Source organism: Citrus clementina, unplaced genomic scaffold (genome assembly GCF_000493195.1).
Source record: "Citrus clementina cultivar Clemenules unplaced genomic scaffold, Citrus_clementina_v1.0 scaffold_7, whole genome shotgun sequence".
Taxonomy (NCBI): Eukaryota; Viridiplantae; Streptophyta; class Magnoliopsida; order Sapindales; family Rutaceae; genus Citrus; species Citrus x clementina.
The window spans coordinates 1,002,748-1,022,996 of NW_006262075.1; the positions used below are offsets into that span (position 1 = coordinate 1,002,748).

Genomic DNA, 20,249 nt, shown 5'->3' on the forward strand with positions numbered 1-20,249 from the left:
TATTTCAAGTTTTTCATATATGTGTCAAAAAGTACATATTCAAAGTTTTTCATTAAAAATGCGTATTTGTATCACAGGACAAAAACTTCTTGTACTTCATCTATGATTTTTTTTTTTTTATTTCGTTGTTCAACCAAAGTGATTGAGGTATTTCAAAATGAGAAAAGATGCAGAAATGGTCCAGCAATTAGTTTATTAATTTCAAGAACGAATCGTCATTTTCGAAGTGTTGAGGCAGCACTAGCTCGTGATTCCCAATTACAAACTCAAGCAGAACTTGTTCTGACTTTTCAACTCTAACCTCAAAAATCGTACTGAAGTGAAACAAAGTTAATCATTTCTAACGTCAAATAAGGAGACTCCGCTCGTCAATTCCCCAACGGCCAACCTATGCAAATTGTATTCACATGAAAGGGATTTTATTTTAAGCTTTTTATTATTATTAAGTTTTTTCTCCACACCAGGTCTTGATGTGTGATTGTTGACAGCCACATGTAGCTGATTTGTTAAAATTAAAGTATGAAATTTTATTTATTATTTATTTTTTAAAATATACTTGTTTATTTTTTAAATTTATGTTTGATTTTTAAACGTTTAGTTTTGAATAAAAAATAATTATTTAATTTTTATTTTAATGTAAAATGTTTGAATGTAAAATAAATATTATATCTAAAAAATGTTTCTATTTTATATATTTATTTCGTAAGTTATAAAACTTAATCTTTTTTTAATTTACGAGAATATAAATATTAAATAATTATGTTTAAGATTTTTTATTAATAAAAATAAATAACATACTATTTATATTTAGATATTAAAGAACAAACAAACATATGAATTTATGTATTTCTATTTAAACCCATTCAAATTTCAAAAAAATTCAAACCGATTCCAATTTCAAATAAAAATATCAATGCTACTTTCTTTTGGATATTTATAACGTTCTCTAGGTAGTTTGCCTTCTTGCTGGACATTAATGATTTGTCTAACCATACATAATAGCATAAACTATAATAAATGGCATATAAATTGATAACGCATGAACTAATTATTATACTCTTATGGTTACTATCAAAAGCTTTAATGAGATATATTTTTCATAAGATGAATATCCTGTGAAACAATTATAATTTATGTGAATATTCATCAAAGTAACCTTTAATTTTTCCACAAGCAATCTTTAACCTTCTTATAATTAATTATCTTCCTAATTTGAGGATTATTATCTGTTATAATTATTATGTTTCATTTGCTACTTTATGGTTATATCACTAGCTCACTATAAAAGGAGGTCTTTACTTCTTATTTGGATATACATGTAATTGAATAAAATTTCTCTACTGACATTGTGTCTCATATTTTCTCTCTTTTTCTCTTGTTATATGTTGTGCTCTTAATTGATAGATAATTTAACAATATATATGTATGTATGTATGTGTTCATTAGAGGCATCTCATTTCCTTTTTATATAGTTTCTTCCGATCATAAGAGATCGAATAAAAAGAAAAAGAGGCAAAAAACAGCAAAGAGCTAAATGCTGAACATAACAGCAACATGATAACATATATCGATTCTTAATCCACTTCAAGGTAAATTTTGTGCAAAGGGTCTTATCACAGTGCAATACACCATTGTTAACAGGAATTAGTTTGATAAACTCCCAAGACATGCCATGGAATGTCAAAATCCAACAAATTATCTCCTCCCTTGAGCCTAATTAGACTCTCCTTGTAGATATGAACCGAAACATCAAAACATGTGACTCCGAGATCTCTCATTTCTAGTGTATTGGGGTCGTATAAGAGTAACTGTCCACTGGTAGAAACTACACAAAGTGCTCCTTTTTTCCAAAACCCAAGTGGCCTTTGCACTCCAACAAAAGGTCCTATAGACAATTGCTTGATCCAACATTTATCTTTCATTACCCATATGTCATAATAGTTCTCGGTATTATGTGATAGTAGGACGCAGAGAGAATGATTATATATCCCAAGAATCGTTGGTTCTGATTCGGGAATGTGCGGCTCCTGAACTTCTTCAAATACATCATTACCCAGATGAAATGAAAGAATCACTGCGTGGTCGTTGTTTCGGAATCTAGATAACCAGTAACAAACCCCGTCCAAATACAAGCTACCAGACCAAAAACTCATAACGTAGTGATCTGATTTGAAGGACTTGAAATCTCTCCAAGAGTTAGTACGAAGATTGTACATGGCAACATGCGCAAATTCGTATAGTTCCTGTCTCTTTTCATTCCACAAGGTGTGTATCATAACTAATTTGTAGTCATTACTCATAATATCCAATCCAAATCCCATAATAGTATCAGAAATGCTGCAAAAGCGAGGAAATACAACTCTACGTTTTGGAAGAGTTCTGGACTCTTTGGTTGCCAAATTACATAGAATTAATCGATCATTCTTTGGTCCATGTATACAAAATATACCGTCAAAAGGACCCCCAAGAAATTCACGCATGGGTTGTTGAAAATCGAGCTCTACCATTGATAAGTCTGCTAGTGTTTCATCAGGGAACAAACAAAACGAATCTGTTGGATAGCTGTAATCATCTTCGTCATTCGTAACCATATAAGTGACAAACAGACGATCGTCGTTGTTATTTCTTTGGTGCTTGGAAATGAAACTAGTGTTTTCAAATAAAGCGCACCAAACTCTGCATACACACTTGAATCTTAATAAGGATTTGACTGAAAATCTTGATAGAACTTCAATCATCACATCCTCTGGCAAATTTCTGTTGCTTTTTGCCATTGCATCATTCTAATTTTTTTTTATCTAAATCTAATGAATCCTTTGCTGCCGTAACAGTTTACACTCTACTGTGAGATTCCATTTTTACTCTTTGATAATAACAGAAGCGAAGTATCAAATTGATCACATTAGAATTGCAGCTATATTTCCAAACATCATTTTTGGTGTAAGTATATTCTAATATTTCGTTGAATTGTGTTTCTTTTGCACAATGGAAAGGTTATCAAAATTCAAGCAAGACTTTAAGGAAAATAACAATTTAATATCATACCATTATATTCCCCGCGATTTAACTCGTAGTTGCGGAAGGTTTCTGTAATCTTCTCCATCGAGATTCTAATTTGATTGAGACTCTGTACAACCGCAGGCTAATGCCTCTGTTGGGAAAATTGAAATAATCAAAGTCATATGCCATCAAATTTTTTATCTTAAAATTTAATAAATGACAAAGGATAAACGGTAAGAAATGCTAAAGGATAAATTGTGGACGAACAAGAGCTTCGCAATCAAGTTGACCATTTCCTTTTCCCCTTAGAAAACTATCACATCTTCCTTTTAATTTTATTTTTAGAAAAGGACACGAACCCTAATCTTTGAAAAAAAAAATAAAATCCCTTAATATTTTAAAAGAGATGTATAACCTCTTTTCTGTTAGTAAAATTTTGTTTGTTTCAACAGTAAATTTATTTTTAATTTATAATTACTATTATATTCTTATAATAAATAAATCAATATATCAACCTAAGACATGTCATCAAAATGTATAATGAAATTAATAATTTTTTATTTGGAGATTAAAATTGTGATATAATTACATTTTACTCAAATTATTCACTCTAAATTATATACTTTTTTCAATGATAAATTCCGAAATAGACAGTTAATTTTACTTCCCATTTGCCTAATTTACCTTTCATCTAGAAGCATAGCAAAGGACATATTTGATTAAATTCAGTAAAAAGGCCGATAAGCTTTTCAACTGGTACTAGCAAAACATAATAACAAAACTTATAATTTGTTAATTGGTGCTAATACATAATAGCAGAAGCATCGTGATTCATTCAAGAAAAAAACAAAAGTGCATCAGAAAGAACATAATTTTTTCCACCAAAAGGATACAAATCCATAATTTGTCCTAAACATTTTTATTTTTTTAAGCAATTTTCATCATTAGAATAGACAAACTTCCTAAGATTTCCAGGGATCTACGTTTGACCAAAAAAAAAAAAAAATTGAGAAGTTATACCAATAGCTACAGCAAATAAGAAAGTAAAAATAATTAATATTCAAAATCATCCAATGTTAATTAAAAAAGAAAAAAGGCGCGCCCTCCTAACATATATTTAAACAAGGGGTGTTTAATATTTACGTTGTCATGATGTCTAATGGAATCACTATTGCTGACTTGAATCAGGTTGTTGTTCATTTCTGTTGGGCTGATGCTTACTTGAAGAGGTGTGATCCTGACGTTGACTTAAAGAAACATTATACTGATGCTAATTTGAAGAAGGCCAATGCTCATGCTGACTCAAAAATGGAATATCACGGTTCATAATATATTAAGAGTGAAACATGTCTTCTTGAGATGTTGCTTTGAACTAGGGATGGCAAAAGTCCAGGTCGGGTCTGGATTTGGGGTTACCCGGAGTTGACCCACATGTCACTCATAGCTACCCGGACTCGGACTGTGTCCGGATTTTTTCTATGCGGGTCAGGTACATGCCCGACACTATCCGAGCACGGGCTTTTTTCCGAGTTTTCTCTATCCGCATTTTCAAAGCTAAAAGCACTGGAAATAAAAATGCAGCCATACTTCAAAACAATTGTTTACTTCTAACTAACAAACAGGTAACAGTCCAAAACCAAAACAATTGTTTCTAAGTGTTTACTTTTATAAAATCCAAAATAAGCAAAGAAGGCCTATAGGCAACCGTGTAACAGAATTATTAAAATTAAAAGGGAAAAAATTTCTGTAATAAATTGTTACAACATCTTAACTATTTAAATTTCAATCTACTTTATAAATTTTAAGTAAATAACAAAAAAAATCATTTCAATCTATTATCTATTACCTAAATTCATTCAATTTCTAAACTAAATTCATTCAATCCCTATAAAAAATTTAAATTCAACATCACAATCATCACCAAATAAATCTAAATAAATGTAGCATATATACTAACACCCAACATATTACATAATACATATCATAACTCCAATATCAATAACCAACATAACATATAAAACTCCCAAAATATCAAACACAAATAATTCATAAAAGAGTTTAAAATACAATAATCTAACATATGTAAATAATAACTTTATGTTAAGCAGCTCGACGATTGTGCCCTATCATTCATATGAAATTACCTCCTCCCCAGCAAAAATCTCATTTTCCGAAACTCCACATAATAACAAAAATAACATATTAAAATTTAAAAGCATTTTGAGCAAACAAATAAGACTATAACATAAGTCAAATAACTTTATACCTCGAGAAGAAGCCCAAATCCAATTTTGACCACACATCAAGGATTCCAAAATGTTAGGATGAAGTTTACTACGATGCAAACTTAAAAATCTGCCCTCGGTACTAAAAGCGGACTCAAAGGAAACATTGGATACAGGAATGACTAAGATATCCTTGGCCAACTCACCCAAAATAGGATATTGGCTAGTGTGCATCTTCCAAAAAACTAAAATATCAAAGTTCGGAGTAGTATCCAACAATTCATCATCTAAATACCTATCCAACTCTGACTTAGTCACCTTAACACGCTTATTTCGACTCCGAAATGTTTCAAACTCATCTACATTCCAATACTTATTCGGATTTGAAGAAGATTCCAAAGGAACATCTTCCAACCCAACATCCTGCATATCACTCAAAACCATAGCTTTCATTTCATATTCTTTCCCTAAATCATGACAAAGCTTATGTGCACGCTCAATATGCTCATTCGCTGTATCACCATGGATCTTTGGGAAATAAAAATCAATCAACAATATCTTATATCTCGGGTCAAGTACTACAGTCACAACTAACATCAGATGAATTTCATTCCAATATTTTTCAAATTTATCAACCATTTTATCAGCCATAATTCTAATAGCAAGATTATAGGAAGTGCGCCACCCATTAATTGATATTTTCATTTTACATATCAACGGAAAGAACAAATTAGCAGTAGGGTATTTTGTACTCGAAAACATCTCGGTTAACATGTAAAATGATTTTCAATGCTCCACCATTGTGGCTGCCAAATCCCACTCACTATCAGTAGGCAAGCTCTTATATTGAGGCTCACACTGTTGTAACCGAGAAAAAACACTTCTATACATTAATGCCACATCAAGCATGACATAAGTAGAATTCCAACGAGTTGGATAGTCTAACTTCAGTTTTTTTTACAATTAATTTTCAGTTGCTTAGCAGCTAGCTCAAAAGATTCAAATTGTTTTGGTGTTTGTGTCCAGTAACTCACACTCTCTTTAATCTTTCCAACCTTGTTTTCTATAACTTTCTACCCATCCCGCACAACTAAATTCAATATATGAGCAGTCTATCTCATATGAAAAAATTTACCATTGGAAATTAAGGTACCAGGATCAAACCTTAATAACAATTTGTCCACCATCGCATCATTAGTGGTACAATTATCCAAGGTCATTGAAGACAACTTTCTATCCACGTTCCAATCCAGCAGACATTGCACCAACTCATTAGAAAGGGCCTCAGCAGTATGAGGGCTCGGAACATAAATAAACCTAATAAATATTCAAGTGATAATATTAAATACACAAACTTAAAATATTATAACAATTTAAACTTGAAAAGAAATCAAATATAAATAATAAAAAATTGAAAGAGAAATTAAGTAAATAAAAAGTTATAGACAAATTAGAAATTACCTTAAAATTCGGCTATGCAATTTCCAGGAGTTGTCAATGAAATGTGCTATGACAACCATGTATCCCTTTTTCTGGTTACTTGTTGTCCATAAATCCGTAGTAATAGCCACTCTACCATGATTTTTCTCCAACAAATTCAAAGTCTTAACCTTCTCAATATAATACAATTTCAAAATCTCATTCTTCAAAGTATTTCTACTTATTAGCTTAACCGCGGGGTTGGCATGTGCCATCATTTCTTTAAAGCCTTTATATTCCACAAATATAAGTGGAAGCTCATGCATCACCACCATCCTTGCAATCAAACTCCGCAAAACATTTGGATCAAAACAGTCAAAGCTAATGTCACAACTCCCATCCTCTCTTTTAAGCACTTTGAGACTTCCTTGAATTGCTTCCTTTATTTTCAGTTGCTCATTTGAAAAACAAGATTTCACGTGTCTGTTCAAGCTCGTGGTCCCTGATGTGTATTTGGCTTCTAAAATTGCATTACAGTGCGTGTACTTTCCCTTTTTTCTCCATTAATAGTTACTTTTGTAAAATGATCCCAAGCCGTAGAGACTTTCTTTCCCTTCTTATCTTTAATAGTTGACAATGAAATTTCCTCAACCTCATTATCATTGTTGTCTTCAACATTACGAGATAAATTTGGAGCATTTGATGAATTAATTTCTATATTGTCTGACTGTGACTGTGACTGTGACATCGCACTGCTATTTATTATAAAAAAATAATGAATAATTATAAATAATCATACAAATTACATAGTTATAATATTATATAACAAAATTAACTTAAAAGCAACCTAAATGCTAAAATTAATATATAACACCTAACAATAATAATGACAATTACTCAATTTCATCATTTTTTTTGAAAAAACAGCAAAAAAAAATTAATAATACCTAGTGGGTCGTGACTGTGTTGGTGGAGTTGCAGCTGATAAGGTGACAAAATAATGGAGTGAGACCAACTATGATGGCTGATGCTGTCGCGCGGTGGCTAGGGATGGCAATACCCCGGGCCGGGTCCGGGTATTGCAATGATCGGACCTGCCTGGATGCAACTGGTCCGGGTTTAATTCGGGTACCCGAATTTTATATTTTTTAATATTATATGTGTATATATTTTTTATTTTTTTGGTAATTTTATAAGTTTTAAATTTATTTCAATAAAATTTGACATGAAAATATAAACTTTAAGTGTTTAAAACTTTATATATGTATAATAAATGAGTCAAATAAATATAAATATTTAAAATAATATATGTTATAAATTTTTTTAATAAAATTCGGGTTCTAGGTTTATCAAGTGATGCCCAAGACCGACCCGGCTTCATACCCGCCCGGGTACGATCCGGGTCCAGACCGGGCGGGTATTTTTGCCACCTCTAGCGGTGGCTGCTGCTGAGAAGATGACCAAACGGTGAAGAGCTATGTGACTGGACGACTATGCTTTGTGAGGAGAAATAGAGTTGATCATGGAAGGTAAGAGGTTCGTGGAGGGAGAGGCGCGGTCAACACTGCATTAGTGTCAGTGGGTGGTGGCTGCTGGTGGAAAGACGGAGGGAGGTGCCGATTCAGAGATTTCAGGGTGTGTTGTGTTCACTTGCAATCGCGATTTAGGGTTCGGTCGGTTTGGGGGCAATTGGGCAAAGCAAATTTTATTTTCGGTTTTATATTTTCCTCTTTTTTTTTTTACTTAATAAAAAATCGGGCATGGGTCCGGGTTCCGGGTTCTTGATGCTGTGACCGGACCCGTGCCCGGAAGCAGTCGGGCATTGAAAATCAATACCCGGATTCGCTTTTTCCATAAAACTCGGATCGCATACGCGGGGTTCGGGCTGCATCCGGTCCAGGCAGACTTTTCTGCCACCTCTACTTTGAACTGGCAAATTTCTTTTAGAGATATTGCTTTGAGCTGAAAATTCTATACGAAAACGTTGGTTATTAGCTTGTTTAGATTTTCCTCTTATGGATTGTGCGGTTACTATTGCATTATCAAATACGGTACGATTAATTAATAAACATGAGAACCATAAAGAAGGTAAAGAGAATTTAGGCTTCCTGATGCGTGGTAAAGGTATTCTGAAGCCGTTATGCTCTATGATGCTTTTTTACTTCCTGGCATAGGGTCTTGTAACTGCAGATGATAATATAAACTATTGATTAGTGGACACCGAACAAGCTTATACGTGAAATATAAAAATATAGATGCAAACAACACATAACTTATTCATTTACAGTAATAGGTGTATTTTTGCATGATCTTTTATTATAACCCAAATTTTCACAATTTCTACTTTTTTGCTTTGCCTTTCTTTTCCCTTGTTGCTCCCTTGACTATCTTCTCCTCACTGTTTTCAGCCCACTAACTTTTGCTTTCACCTTTGTAGGAAAGATTTTGGGGGCTTCACAGTCGACCGAGTAGTTTGATTAAGAAGTGGATGTTTAATGTTTGAGTATATGGCTAAATATGCTTCTGATAACTCTACGAAATGAGAGTTATTATGGAAATTCTAAACTTAAATCAAGACCACTTAAAGAGTAAATAATGTATTTTTATTACATTTTTGTTATGTTTTACATAAACATCTATTTTAGTTTAGTCTTAATAGGTTTTGCTTGATTTAGAATAATTTGTGCTCAAAACATATGGATAATTGTAGGTTTTCAGAAGCTTATAAATTATGGAAGGGATGTTGAGGCAGTATGATAGCAAAATGGAGGAAGAATATGGCCATTGAAGAAGTAAACCAAAATCTGGAGCAGTGCAGTGCAGTGCTGTAGCAGTTGAGGGAGAACTCATTGCTGTAACAATCCTGGAACAATGACAGAGAAAGCTTAGCGCAAGAAATCTGCAGAATAACTATCTGCAGTTTCTTAATTTGACTCATGCACGCCCTATGCTTTTGTTTACCCTAATTTTCAGTTATAGAAAAGGGCGCGCATCACATAAAACGGTGGTAAGGAATTAACATTGAAAAAATCAAGAGGAAAAGAAGAAGAAAATCAGAATTCAAAGGAACCGAGGCTGCATCGTTGAAGAATTCCAGCAGAGTTATTTGGATTCACTCTTTATCGTTCTCCACTTGTTCTCTTATTCATTTTTTGATTGAACCAATGTATTTCGTGACCAATATGTTGCTGTTTGTTTTTCTTTTTCAAAGTATGAACTAAACTTGCTTGTAGTTGAGTGACAAACAATCTAATGAGTTTTTGACTGTTCTTATGAGTTGCTATATAATTGCTATAGCATTTTACTCTAGTAGCTATTATTATAATTGTTATTTCAGTTGACCACCCATTTAATGGTTCAAATTAAGATAGAGCCGTAAAAAGGGATGTCTTAATGAATATTATTAGAGTAATACTTGATCTTAATTTGAGTTTCTTGGATTAAGTTTAACTTGAATCCCATAAGGGGTATACTTGAAGTTAAGTTTGTGACAAACTAGACATATGTACTCATCTTGTAGAGTGGAGAGAATAGATGTTCATAATGCCATGCCGTAGGTAGAATAACAACTGGTCATTGCTAAGATACTTAAGGATATGAGAATTCCAACACGTGACAGCTGAGGATGCAAAATAATTCTGCGAAGTGCTATAGAAATTGTTATAGCAACTTGTATTAATTTGATGAAAAGCAGTCAACCCATAAAGAGAGTTTGATCATTCAACTACCTTATTCTCATTTGATTCTTCTACGTAATTTATTTAATTTATTTCATTATTGCATTCATTCGTTTTATTTTCTTATAATCATCAATTTCGGTAGTAATCAACTTTACATTTTTTTCATCTTGAATTAAAAGTAGATTGCACTATTGTGATTGCTGTAGCATTTCTAGTAACATCAATCCCTGTGGAGACGATCTTGAATATTCATCACTTTATTACTTGTTGTGCACACTTGCACATTGGCATTAATAGCAATTGATTGAAAATTCACCAACAAGTTTTTGGCGCCGTTGCTGGGGATTGATTGTTTATGTTCGAAGTGTGAAGTAAATCTTGATAGTGTCAATTTTATTTGACTTGTTCTATTTATTGACAGATCAACACTTGCATGCGCAAAGACAGAAATGTTGTATTCTAATTTAATCCTGAGTTTGAAAGGACTGTATGGAGACTGCGAAGAGAACAGAGGAATTCAAAAACTATTTCAGATACGGATAATCTGCAAGATGTGGGAAATTTGGACCCTCACGGGCCATTACAACATGTCAATATTCAAGAGGAGCAGAATGAGCATGCTAATTAGAGGCAGTCAGGCAACAACAATATCATCTACATGGCAAATGATAGAGACAGGGCTATCAGAAATTATGCTGTGTTAACTCCTCAAGTTGTACACCCTAGGATAATCAGACCTGAAATGGAAGCTGCAAACTTTGAACTGAAATCAGTGATGTTTCAAATGTTGCAAATAGTGGGTCAATTCAATGGACTGCCAAATGAAGATCATCACCTCCATCTTAAGTTGTTTTTGGAAGTAAGTGATGCTTTTAAAATTGCTGGAGCAACACAAAATACTTTAAGACTGAGACTTTTTCCTTACTCTTTAAGAGATCGAGAAAGAGCATGGTTGAATTCATTGCCATCTGATTCCATCACTACATGGAATGAGTTGGCTGATAAATTTTTAATGAAATATTTTCCACCAACCAAAAATGTAAAATTACGGAATGAGATTACTTCCTTCCATCAACTTGAAGATGAGAGTTTGTATGAGGCTTGGGAAAGATTCAAAGAACTGCTCATAAGGTGTCCTCATCATTGCATTCCTTGTTGCATACAGTTGGAAACCTTCTACAATGGGTTGAATCCTAGTACAAGATTGATGGTTGATACTTCAGCAAATGGAGCTTTATTATTTAAATATTACACTGAAACTTTTGAAATCCTGGAGAGAATTGGCAACAATAATTATCAGTGGCCATCAACTAGACAACCAACAACAAGAGGAGCAGCAGGGATACATAATATATATGCAATTACATCATTATCAGCACAAGTAACCTCGTTGACTAACATGGTGAAAGCCATGACGTCTGCTCCAGCAGCAGTAAAGCAAGTTGCTGAACTGTCTTACGTGTACTGTGGTGAAGAACATGAATTTGATAACTGTCCTGGAAATCTAGCATTAGTAAACTATGTGGGTAATTTCAACCGACAGCCTCAAAATAACCCGTACTCAAATAGTTACAACCCTGGATGGAAGCAACACCCAAATTTCTCATGGAGCAATCAGAATCAAAATTTTCCAGTATTGAGTGGATATAACAGAAGTATTCAACCACCTGATTTTCATCAGCAGAATCAAGGGCAAAAACACACCAGCCACAATCCTCTTACTTTATTAGAACCATTAATTAAGGAATATATTGCGAAGAATGAAGCAATTGTGCAAAGTCAAGCCGTATCTCTAAGAAACCTAGAAAACTAAGTTGGTCAGCTTACCACAACAATGAGTAGCAGATCTCAGGGAGGCTTGCCCAGCAACACAGAAGATTCGAGAAGAGAAGAAAATGAACATTGCAAAGTAATCAACTTAAGATCTGGAAAGAATGTTGATATCTCTGTGAAAGTGACTGAAAAAGGGGTAGAATTTAAGTCTTCACAAAAATCACTTCAAGATGATAGCATGTTACAGCAACCCATCCATCAAGATACTGGTGTTAGTGGTCGAGCTGCAGCAACTATGGAAGGGAATTAACCAATAAATGATGACAAAGAAGTTTCAACACCAGTGGCAACATCTTACAATAAACCAAACGAGCAGAGATCGATACCTCCTGAAACTACGAATAAGTTTAGGTATCCACCTCCTTTCCTACAAAGATTCCAGAAGCAAAAACAAGACAAGCAATTTAGTAAATTCTTGGAAGTACTAAAGCAATTACACATCAACATCCCTTTTGTGGAAGCATTGGAGCAAATGCCTAATTATGTGAAATTTTTAAAAGACATCTTAGCAAGAAAGAGAAGATTGAGAGAGTTTGAAACTATTGCTTTAACACAAGAAATCAGTCACATGCTCCAAAGTAATATTCCTAAAAAATTGAAGGATTTAGGAAGTTTCACAATACCATATTCCATTGGAAATAGGTACAATGGCAGAGCACTCAGTGATTTGGGAGCCAATATTAATCTGATGCCATTATCTATATTTAAGCAGTTAGGAGTAGGAGAATATAGGCCAATAACAGTCACTCTGCACTTAGCTGACAAATCTCATGCATATCTTGAAGGAAAAATTGAGGATATACTAGTGAAGGTTGACAAATTCATATTTCCAGTGGGCTTCATTGTATTAGACTTTGAGGCTGATAAAAAGGTACCCATTATACTTGGAAGACATTTCCTAGCAACCGAAAAGACTCTGATAGATGTACAAAAATGAGAGCTAACAATGAGGGTGAATGATCAACAAGTTACATTCAATGTATTAGAGGCTATGAAGAACCCTGATGAGGCAGAAGATTGCAATTTCCTGAGTGCTATGGATTTTGTTGTAGCAGACAAAATCGATAGATACTGCAGTAAAAAGATTATTAAAGTTGCCACCTTTGAGAGCTTTGAAGAAGAAGATGTTGCATCAAACCAGATAGATTAGATGGAAGGAAAGTAATCTAATAGACATAACAGATTTGTTGAGCATCTGAATCTATCAGATAGGGAAGTCAAAACAACTTTACCATCTATTGAATCACCTCATATTCTTGAATTAAAATTGTTACCCTCACATTTGAAATATGCTTATTTTGGTCAAAACAATGCACTCCCTGTAATCATTTTATCTACTTTGAATGCGGGTCAAGAATAGAGCCTGGTAGATGTGCTTGGGAAATACAGAAAAGTAATTGGCTGGACTATGATAGACATAAAAGGAATCAGCCCATCCATATGAATGCATAAAATTTTGTTAGAAGACTGTTACAACAATTCAGTGGAGCAACAGAAAAGGCTAAACTCTATTATGAAGGAAGTTGTGAAGAAGGAAATTGTCAAATGGTTGGATACTGGAATTAAATACCCGATATCAGACAGCTCATGGGTGTGCCTAGTCCAATGTGTTCCAAAGAATGAAGGAATAACAATGATAGCAAATGAGAAGAATGAACTTATTCATACAAGGACAATGACTGGATGGAGGGTATGTATGGATTAAAGGAAGCTCAACAAAGCCATAAGAAAGGATCATTTCCCACTTCCATTCATAGATCAGATGTTGGACAGATTTACTGGAAAACAATACTATTGTTTCTTAGATGGGTATTCATGCTACAACCAAATTGCTATAGCTCCAGAGGATCACGAAAAGACTACCTTTACCTGTCCTTATGGAACTTTTACCTTCAGAAGGATGCCCTTTGGTTTGTGCAATGCTCTAACAACTTTTCAGAGATGTATGATTGTTGGTGTATAAATACCAATTCTATTAGTGTCAATGTGCAAGTGTACACAACAAGTAATAAAGTGATGAGTATTCAAGATCGTCTCCACAGGGATTGATGTTATCAGATTTGCTACAGCAATCTTAACAGTGCAGATTTTATGCTAAAATAAAATAAAACAATTAATGAAACTAATATACTAATTAAAATAAAAACGTAATAAATAAAATGCAACAAAGTAAATTATCATGTCAATCTCAAGGATAAAATCAATGAGAATATAAAGTAGTTGAGTGAATAAACTCTCCTAATGGTTTTGACGATTTTCTAATGGTTGGCTTGATTGCTGCAGTATCTGTTACAACATTGGGCAGAATCTTTATGCATCCTTAGCCGTTGCATGTTGGATATCTTATATCTAGATGTAACCTAATAGTGATTAGTTGTTATGCCAACATAAGATATAACATTACACGCTTAGGTTCTATTTACCCTACAAAGTGAATCCTTATGTCTAGTTCATTACTAATTTTAGATTTAAGCATGGCCCTTTTAGGATAAGTTAAACTCAATCCAGGAAACCCATTCTAAAACCAAGTATTGCTCTGATATGTTCCACTAAGATAGGCCTTTTTGCGGCTCTCTCCTAACTTGTATCATTAAATGGGTGATCAACCGAAATAATGAATAAAAATAAATACTATAAAAACAAACGGCTACAGCAAACATGCAACAACACATATATTCAGCCAATAAACCATCAAAATTGTTTATCACTCAACCACAAATAAATTTAGTTCATGGTTTGCAAAAGAAAAATAAAGAACAAAGTTTCAGCCATAAAACACATCCCCATGAATAAATAGAAAACATGAAAATAAGAGAATGATAAGAAGAATTGAGCTCCCAATTGATCTCTGCAATTTTTCCTCTTGTGTAGCCTTTAATCTCTCTCTTGAATCTTATTTTTCTTTTGTTTCTTTGTGTTTTTCTCCTTGGGTGATGGCTTTCCCTTTTTCTTATGATGTGTGCTTCTTTTATAGTTGAAAATTAGGGTAAACGGAAGTCTAGGGTGCGCATAAGTCAGATTAAGAAACTGCAGATCGCAATTCTGTAAGTATCCCGCACGAAATTTTTCTGTGGTTGTTATAGGATTGCTACAGCAATGGTTGCTACAGCAACTGTACTGTTCCAGATTTGTTTCAATTCTTTTATAGCCATGTTCTTCCTCCTTTTTGCCAGCCTATTGTATCAACATTCCTTCCATGAATTATAAGCTTTTGGAAACCTACAATTATTCACACAATTTGAGAATGAATTACTTTAAATCAAGCAAAACTTATTAAGATTAAACTAAAATGAATGTTTATGCAAAATGTAACAAAAATGTAATAAAAACATATTATTTACTCTCTAAGTGATATTAATTTAAGTCTAAATTGTCATAATAACTCTCATTTCATATAGTTATCAATGATGTCTATTTTTTTTGATATGGTGGAGCAAACATTGGAGAAAGATATGCTGATTGTTTACACAACTTGGAAAAAAATTTTAAAAGATGTGAGATGACCAACTTAGTACTCAATTGAGAAAAATGTCATTTCATGGTGCAAGAAGGAATATTGTTGGGTCATAAGGTGTCCAAGAATAGTATTGAGGTAGATAAAGCAAAGATAGAAGTGATAGATAAACTATCACCTCCCACTTCAATCAAAGGAATTATAAGTTTTTTAGGTCATGCTGGATTTTACAGAAGATTCATTAAATACTTTTTCAAGGTAGGTAAACCATTATGCTCATTGCTAGAACATGACAAACCTTTTCATTTTGATACAGACTGTCTTCAAGCTTTTGAAGAGTTAAAGAAAGCTTTGATCACTGCACTAGTGGTTATATCACCAGATTGGATTTTACCATTTGAACTGATGTGTGATGCCAGTGACCACTCCATTGGGGTAGTGTTAAGGTAGAAGTAGGATAAGATTTTCCACTCTATATACTATGCCAGCAAAACTTTTACTCAAACTCAGATTAATTACCCCCACTACAGAGAAATAGTTGTTAGCAGTTGTATTTGCTTTTGATAAATTCAGAGCTTAGTTGATGGGTATTAAAGTGACAGTGTACACAGACTATGCAGCCATCAAATACTTAATCTCAAAGAAGAATGCTAAACCAAGATTAATAAGATGGATCTTATTTTTTCAGGAGTTTGATCTGGAAATTAAAGATAGAAAGGGGACTGAGAATCAAGTAACAGACCATCTGTCGAGGTTAAAAGTAGACACAAACATATTAACAAAAAAGGAAATCACTAAAACTTTTCCTGATGAACAATTGTTAGTAGTACAACAAACACAGATGCTGCAGCAATTAAGACCTCCATAGTATGCAGATTTTGCTAACTACTTAGTAAGTGGATTGCTACCACCTGAGTTGAAAATTCAGCAGAAAAAGAAATTTCTTCATGATGTTAGAAGCTACCAGTGGGATGACCCGTATTTGTATAAGTTATGCTCAGATCAAGTAATACGAAGATGTGTTTTAGAGGAAGAAATTCCTTACATACTGGAATCTTGCCATGCTGCAACATATGGAGGACATTTTGGTAGTCACAGAACAGCTGGTAAGGTTCTGTAATCAGGTTATTACTGGCCTTCTATTTTTTAAAAATGCTTATGAGTTTGCTAAATGTTGTGACAGATGTCAAAGGACAGGAAACATGACTCAAAGACATGAAATACCATTAACAAACATTCTGGAAGTAGAGGTTTTTTATGTATGGGGGATATATTTCATGGGTCCTTTTCCACCATTCTTTGGGAACCTATATATCCTGGTTGCTGTGGATTATGTCTCCAAATGAGTAGAAGTTGCAACATTACCAACCAATGATGCTAGAGCAGTAGTGAACTTTCTTCAGAAAAATATTTTTTTCAAGTTTGGTACTCCAAGAGCAATTATTAGTGATGAGGGTACTCATTTTTACAACAAAGTATTTGCTGCAGCTATGGTAAAATATGAAGTCAGGCATAAAGTAACAATAACATACCACCCACATCATCAGCATAAGTAGTCTGATCAACTAGACTCTGCAAAGGAGAACCATCATGATCCCTAGGTCAACAACCAAATCATACTCAACATAGACCTCAGAATCTTGTACCCTAGCATCCAAGGTTGATTATGACAATAACATAATTAAGTTGCAGCGTTGAACTAGAGCTTTAATCCTAATCCACAGAAATCTAGGCGATCGTATGCAAATCATAAGAGAGGATAAAAATACATCTCTAAGGCCAATTAACTATAACAACTACATACAGAGAAGCAAGAGCCACATAATCCTGAACAATTGTATCATGCACCTGATCAATAGGTTTTTGGGGCTTTCGAAGCCTAGGATTAACTATATAGCAGACATCAACGTAATGGCCAATATGCTTATAGGAATTACAATGGGCAGGAATCCTCTCGAGAATAACATCCTACCCACACCGAGAATCACCTTCACTGATCCATAAATGTTGCAACAAAGGCCGCGAGAAATCCTACTCTACCGTGATTTTAGAAACAGAAGGCGAATTAACAAAATCGTAACATGATTAATACGAAAAGGCTTAATAATAAAATCAACAATTAAATATAAGGCTTCTTTAAAATGAATAAAGTGAGCAAATAAATAAGATAAAGAAACCGATACAAGAACCACATGAGATTCTTCAGAACAACAAAGAGTAGTAGATCATTTAAAAATCCTTATAGCTCTATCACTGACATACCATGGCTGCCTAAGCCAAATTCAAGAGTAATTAATCTTCCTCAAACTATAGCTTAATCAAGACACGCTTGTTGTCTAACAAAGAAACTTGTAGACCTTTTTAAGCTTAAAAATGGAAAAACCTTCCTTATAACATCCATTGGGGGATGATAAAAAGAAAACTTACCCGTTAGAGTTAGCTTGAAAGGTTTGGCCATAGATAGGACTTCAGCAGCTGAAAAATGAATAGTGGGTTCACCTATGTGCAGAGTGCTAAGCTTAACTGGAGTCGAAGGTGTGGAGGAGCATGTAACAGTTTTAATGAAAGATTTATAAGGCATAGAAGGGGCAGTGGGGTTAAGGACAGCCACTAGGTTAATCGTAGAGGCATAAGAAGGCTTAGAAAAGGTAATGTGGTTATAGTTTTGGCCTTGAGGATATAAGTATAGTGTACGGACTATTTGATTGTCAACATCATAAATGTCGCCATGTGTATGGGTAGAGAATTAAGTGGATTAGGGATTTGCATGGAAGCGTGAATAGAAGGCATGTCGGAGTCGTGGCCGCCAAGTAAGAGTTGGATTTTTTTTTTTTTTTTGGCTTTATGGAGGTTATAAAGGCAATACATGAGGACAACAACCATCAGTTATGAAAAAATGAGTGGCCAATGAAGGAGGGGAAGCTACGAGGGTATATGTTTGGCCAACAGAAAGTGAGCTAGGGTTTTAGTGAAGGGTAGGATTTGGATTGTTGGTGGTTGTCGTAGTCAAAGGCCATTTGACGATTGAGAGGGAGAACGAGCAATGTTTGATGGCGGAATTCTCTTATTCAATCACTTAATACTGAACCCCAACTCATTCTATAGTTTATTTATGTCTAGTGTATGCAATTTATATTATTGTCAAATTTATGAAGGATTTTTATTTCATACTTAGCTTTATTAAGATATTATTATTTTGAGACTTTGCAGCTCTCACTATTAAGTAAAATTATTTATTTTTCCGTTATACAAATAAAACCATAGTAATTTGTTATTTTTTTTAATTTTATTTTATAGGTTGTGAATGGAATGATTTTCCAATCATATATTAGCATACATTATGACAAAAGTACTTTTAATAGGAGCATCATCAAGCATTGTAAAAGTAATCATATCATTGATAACAAACATCATTGGAACCGGCTTATTGCTTTTTCATTTTATTTAATATTATATATTAAAAGTTTAATTACACAACTTAAAAATATTTGATTTATTCTCAAGTAGGGGTGGGCAAACAGTTCGGTTCGGTTCTATGAGCAAAAACCGAATGGTTTAAAAAATACTGAACATATTGGTTTTTGTTCGGTTCGGTTTAAAGCCGAACTGAACCGAAAAACTGATTGGTTCGGTTCAATTTAATTACAAAATATTTAAAGTGAAGTAATAAATTTAAAATCAAATTTCAATAACAAAAATTCAAAACCCTAAATCACGATTGCATATTATTGCCCTTGCCTCTCTCCCTCGCGCCTCTCCCTAGCATGCATGGTGCGGTGCATCTTTCCCCTCTGCGCGTGCATGGTGCGGTTCGGTTCAGCCCCTCTCGGTCTCTTCCTCGCGTCTCTCCGTCACCTCACACCATGGTCAGCGCCTAGCACAACCCCTCAGTAGCAGCACAACCCCTCCCCTCAAGCACAGTGACACCGTCGTTAACCCTCATCTTGGTTGTTGCAGCATCTGGAAGGTAGATATGCTCCCTGGTCCAAACCTCCTGCCATCAGCCCGCGTCTTTAATCTTCACTGCTGCAGGTTATTTTTTTTTTAATCTATGTTGTGGCCTCTGTGTTTAAATTGAAGCTTATTTGGGGTTAAATTTGTGGATGTGTTGGTGTATATCGGTTGCTGGCAGTGTGGAATTGTACAAGTAAAATAGTTGTATAATTGTAAATTGTGAGAATATTGATATGAATTCGGAATTTGGATACAGAGAAATAAGAATGTTTCTTTTTATCTGGTGTAAAGCAAACATCTTTGCTTAGCATGACCTGCCATTTTATATTTTTATGTACTTTTTTTATTGACTTGGTTACCTAAACATTATGATCTTCATCGCAATGGCATCATAGATTTTTAAATTAGCTTGTTACTATGAGTTAATATGCAACAGTGAATACTTACAATGTCACAATAAAATCCTTGCATCATCAATTCTCGATTTGATGTATCTAACTTGGATGGGTAAACACACCATGTCCGTTTATGGCTCGCACATTCAAGTCCTTGTACTTTTGACTTTATGTAAATGTGGGTCTATGTTGATATTTAATTAATACATGACCTCAAATATAATTAACAGAATCTAGATGTCTCATCTTCTTCCTTTTCTTCTATTTCTTTTATTTTTTTTGTGTTTTT

General features: G+C 33.9%; 1 protein-coding gene and 1 non-coding gene across 2 annotated transcripts; both read right to left on the reverse strand.

Annotated features, from left to right (window-relative positions):
• Positions 1 to 1,634: 1,634 nt before the first annotated feature.
• Positions 1,635 to 2,774, reverse strand: LOC18037295 (F-box/kelch-repeat protein At3g06240). Its single transcript, XM_006425423.1, has one exon. The coding sequence runs from the start codon at positions 2,772 to 2,774 to the stop codon at positions 1,635 to 1,637; it is 1,140 nt and encodes a 379-aa protein (XP_006425486.1).
• Positions 2,775 to 11,366: 8,592 nt separating this feature from the next.
• LOC112097095 lies at positions 11,367 to 11,473 on the reverse strand. The gene has a single exon (XR_002904752.1). It is a non-coding gene; the product is annotated as a small nucleolar RNA R71 (small nucleolar RNA).
• Between the last annotated feature and the right edge of the window lie 8,776 nt (positions 11,474 to 20,249).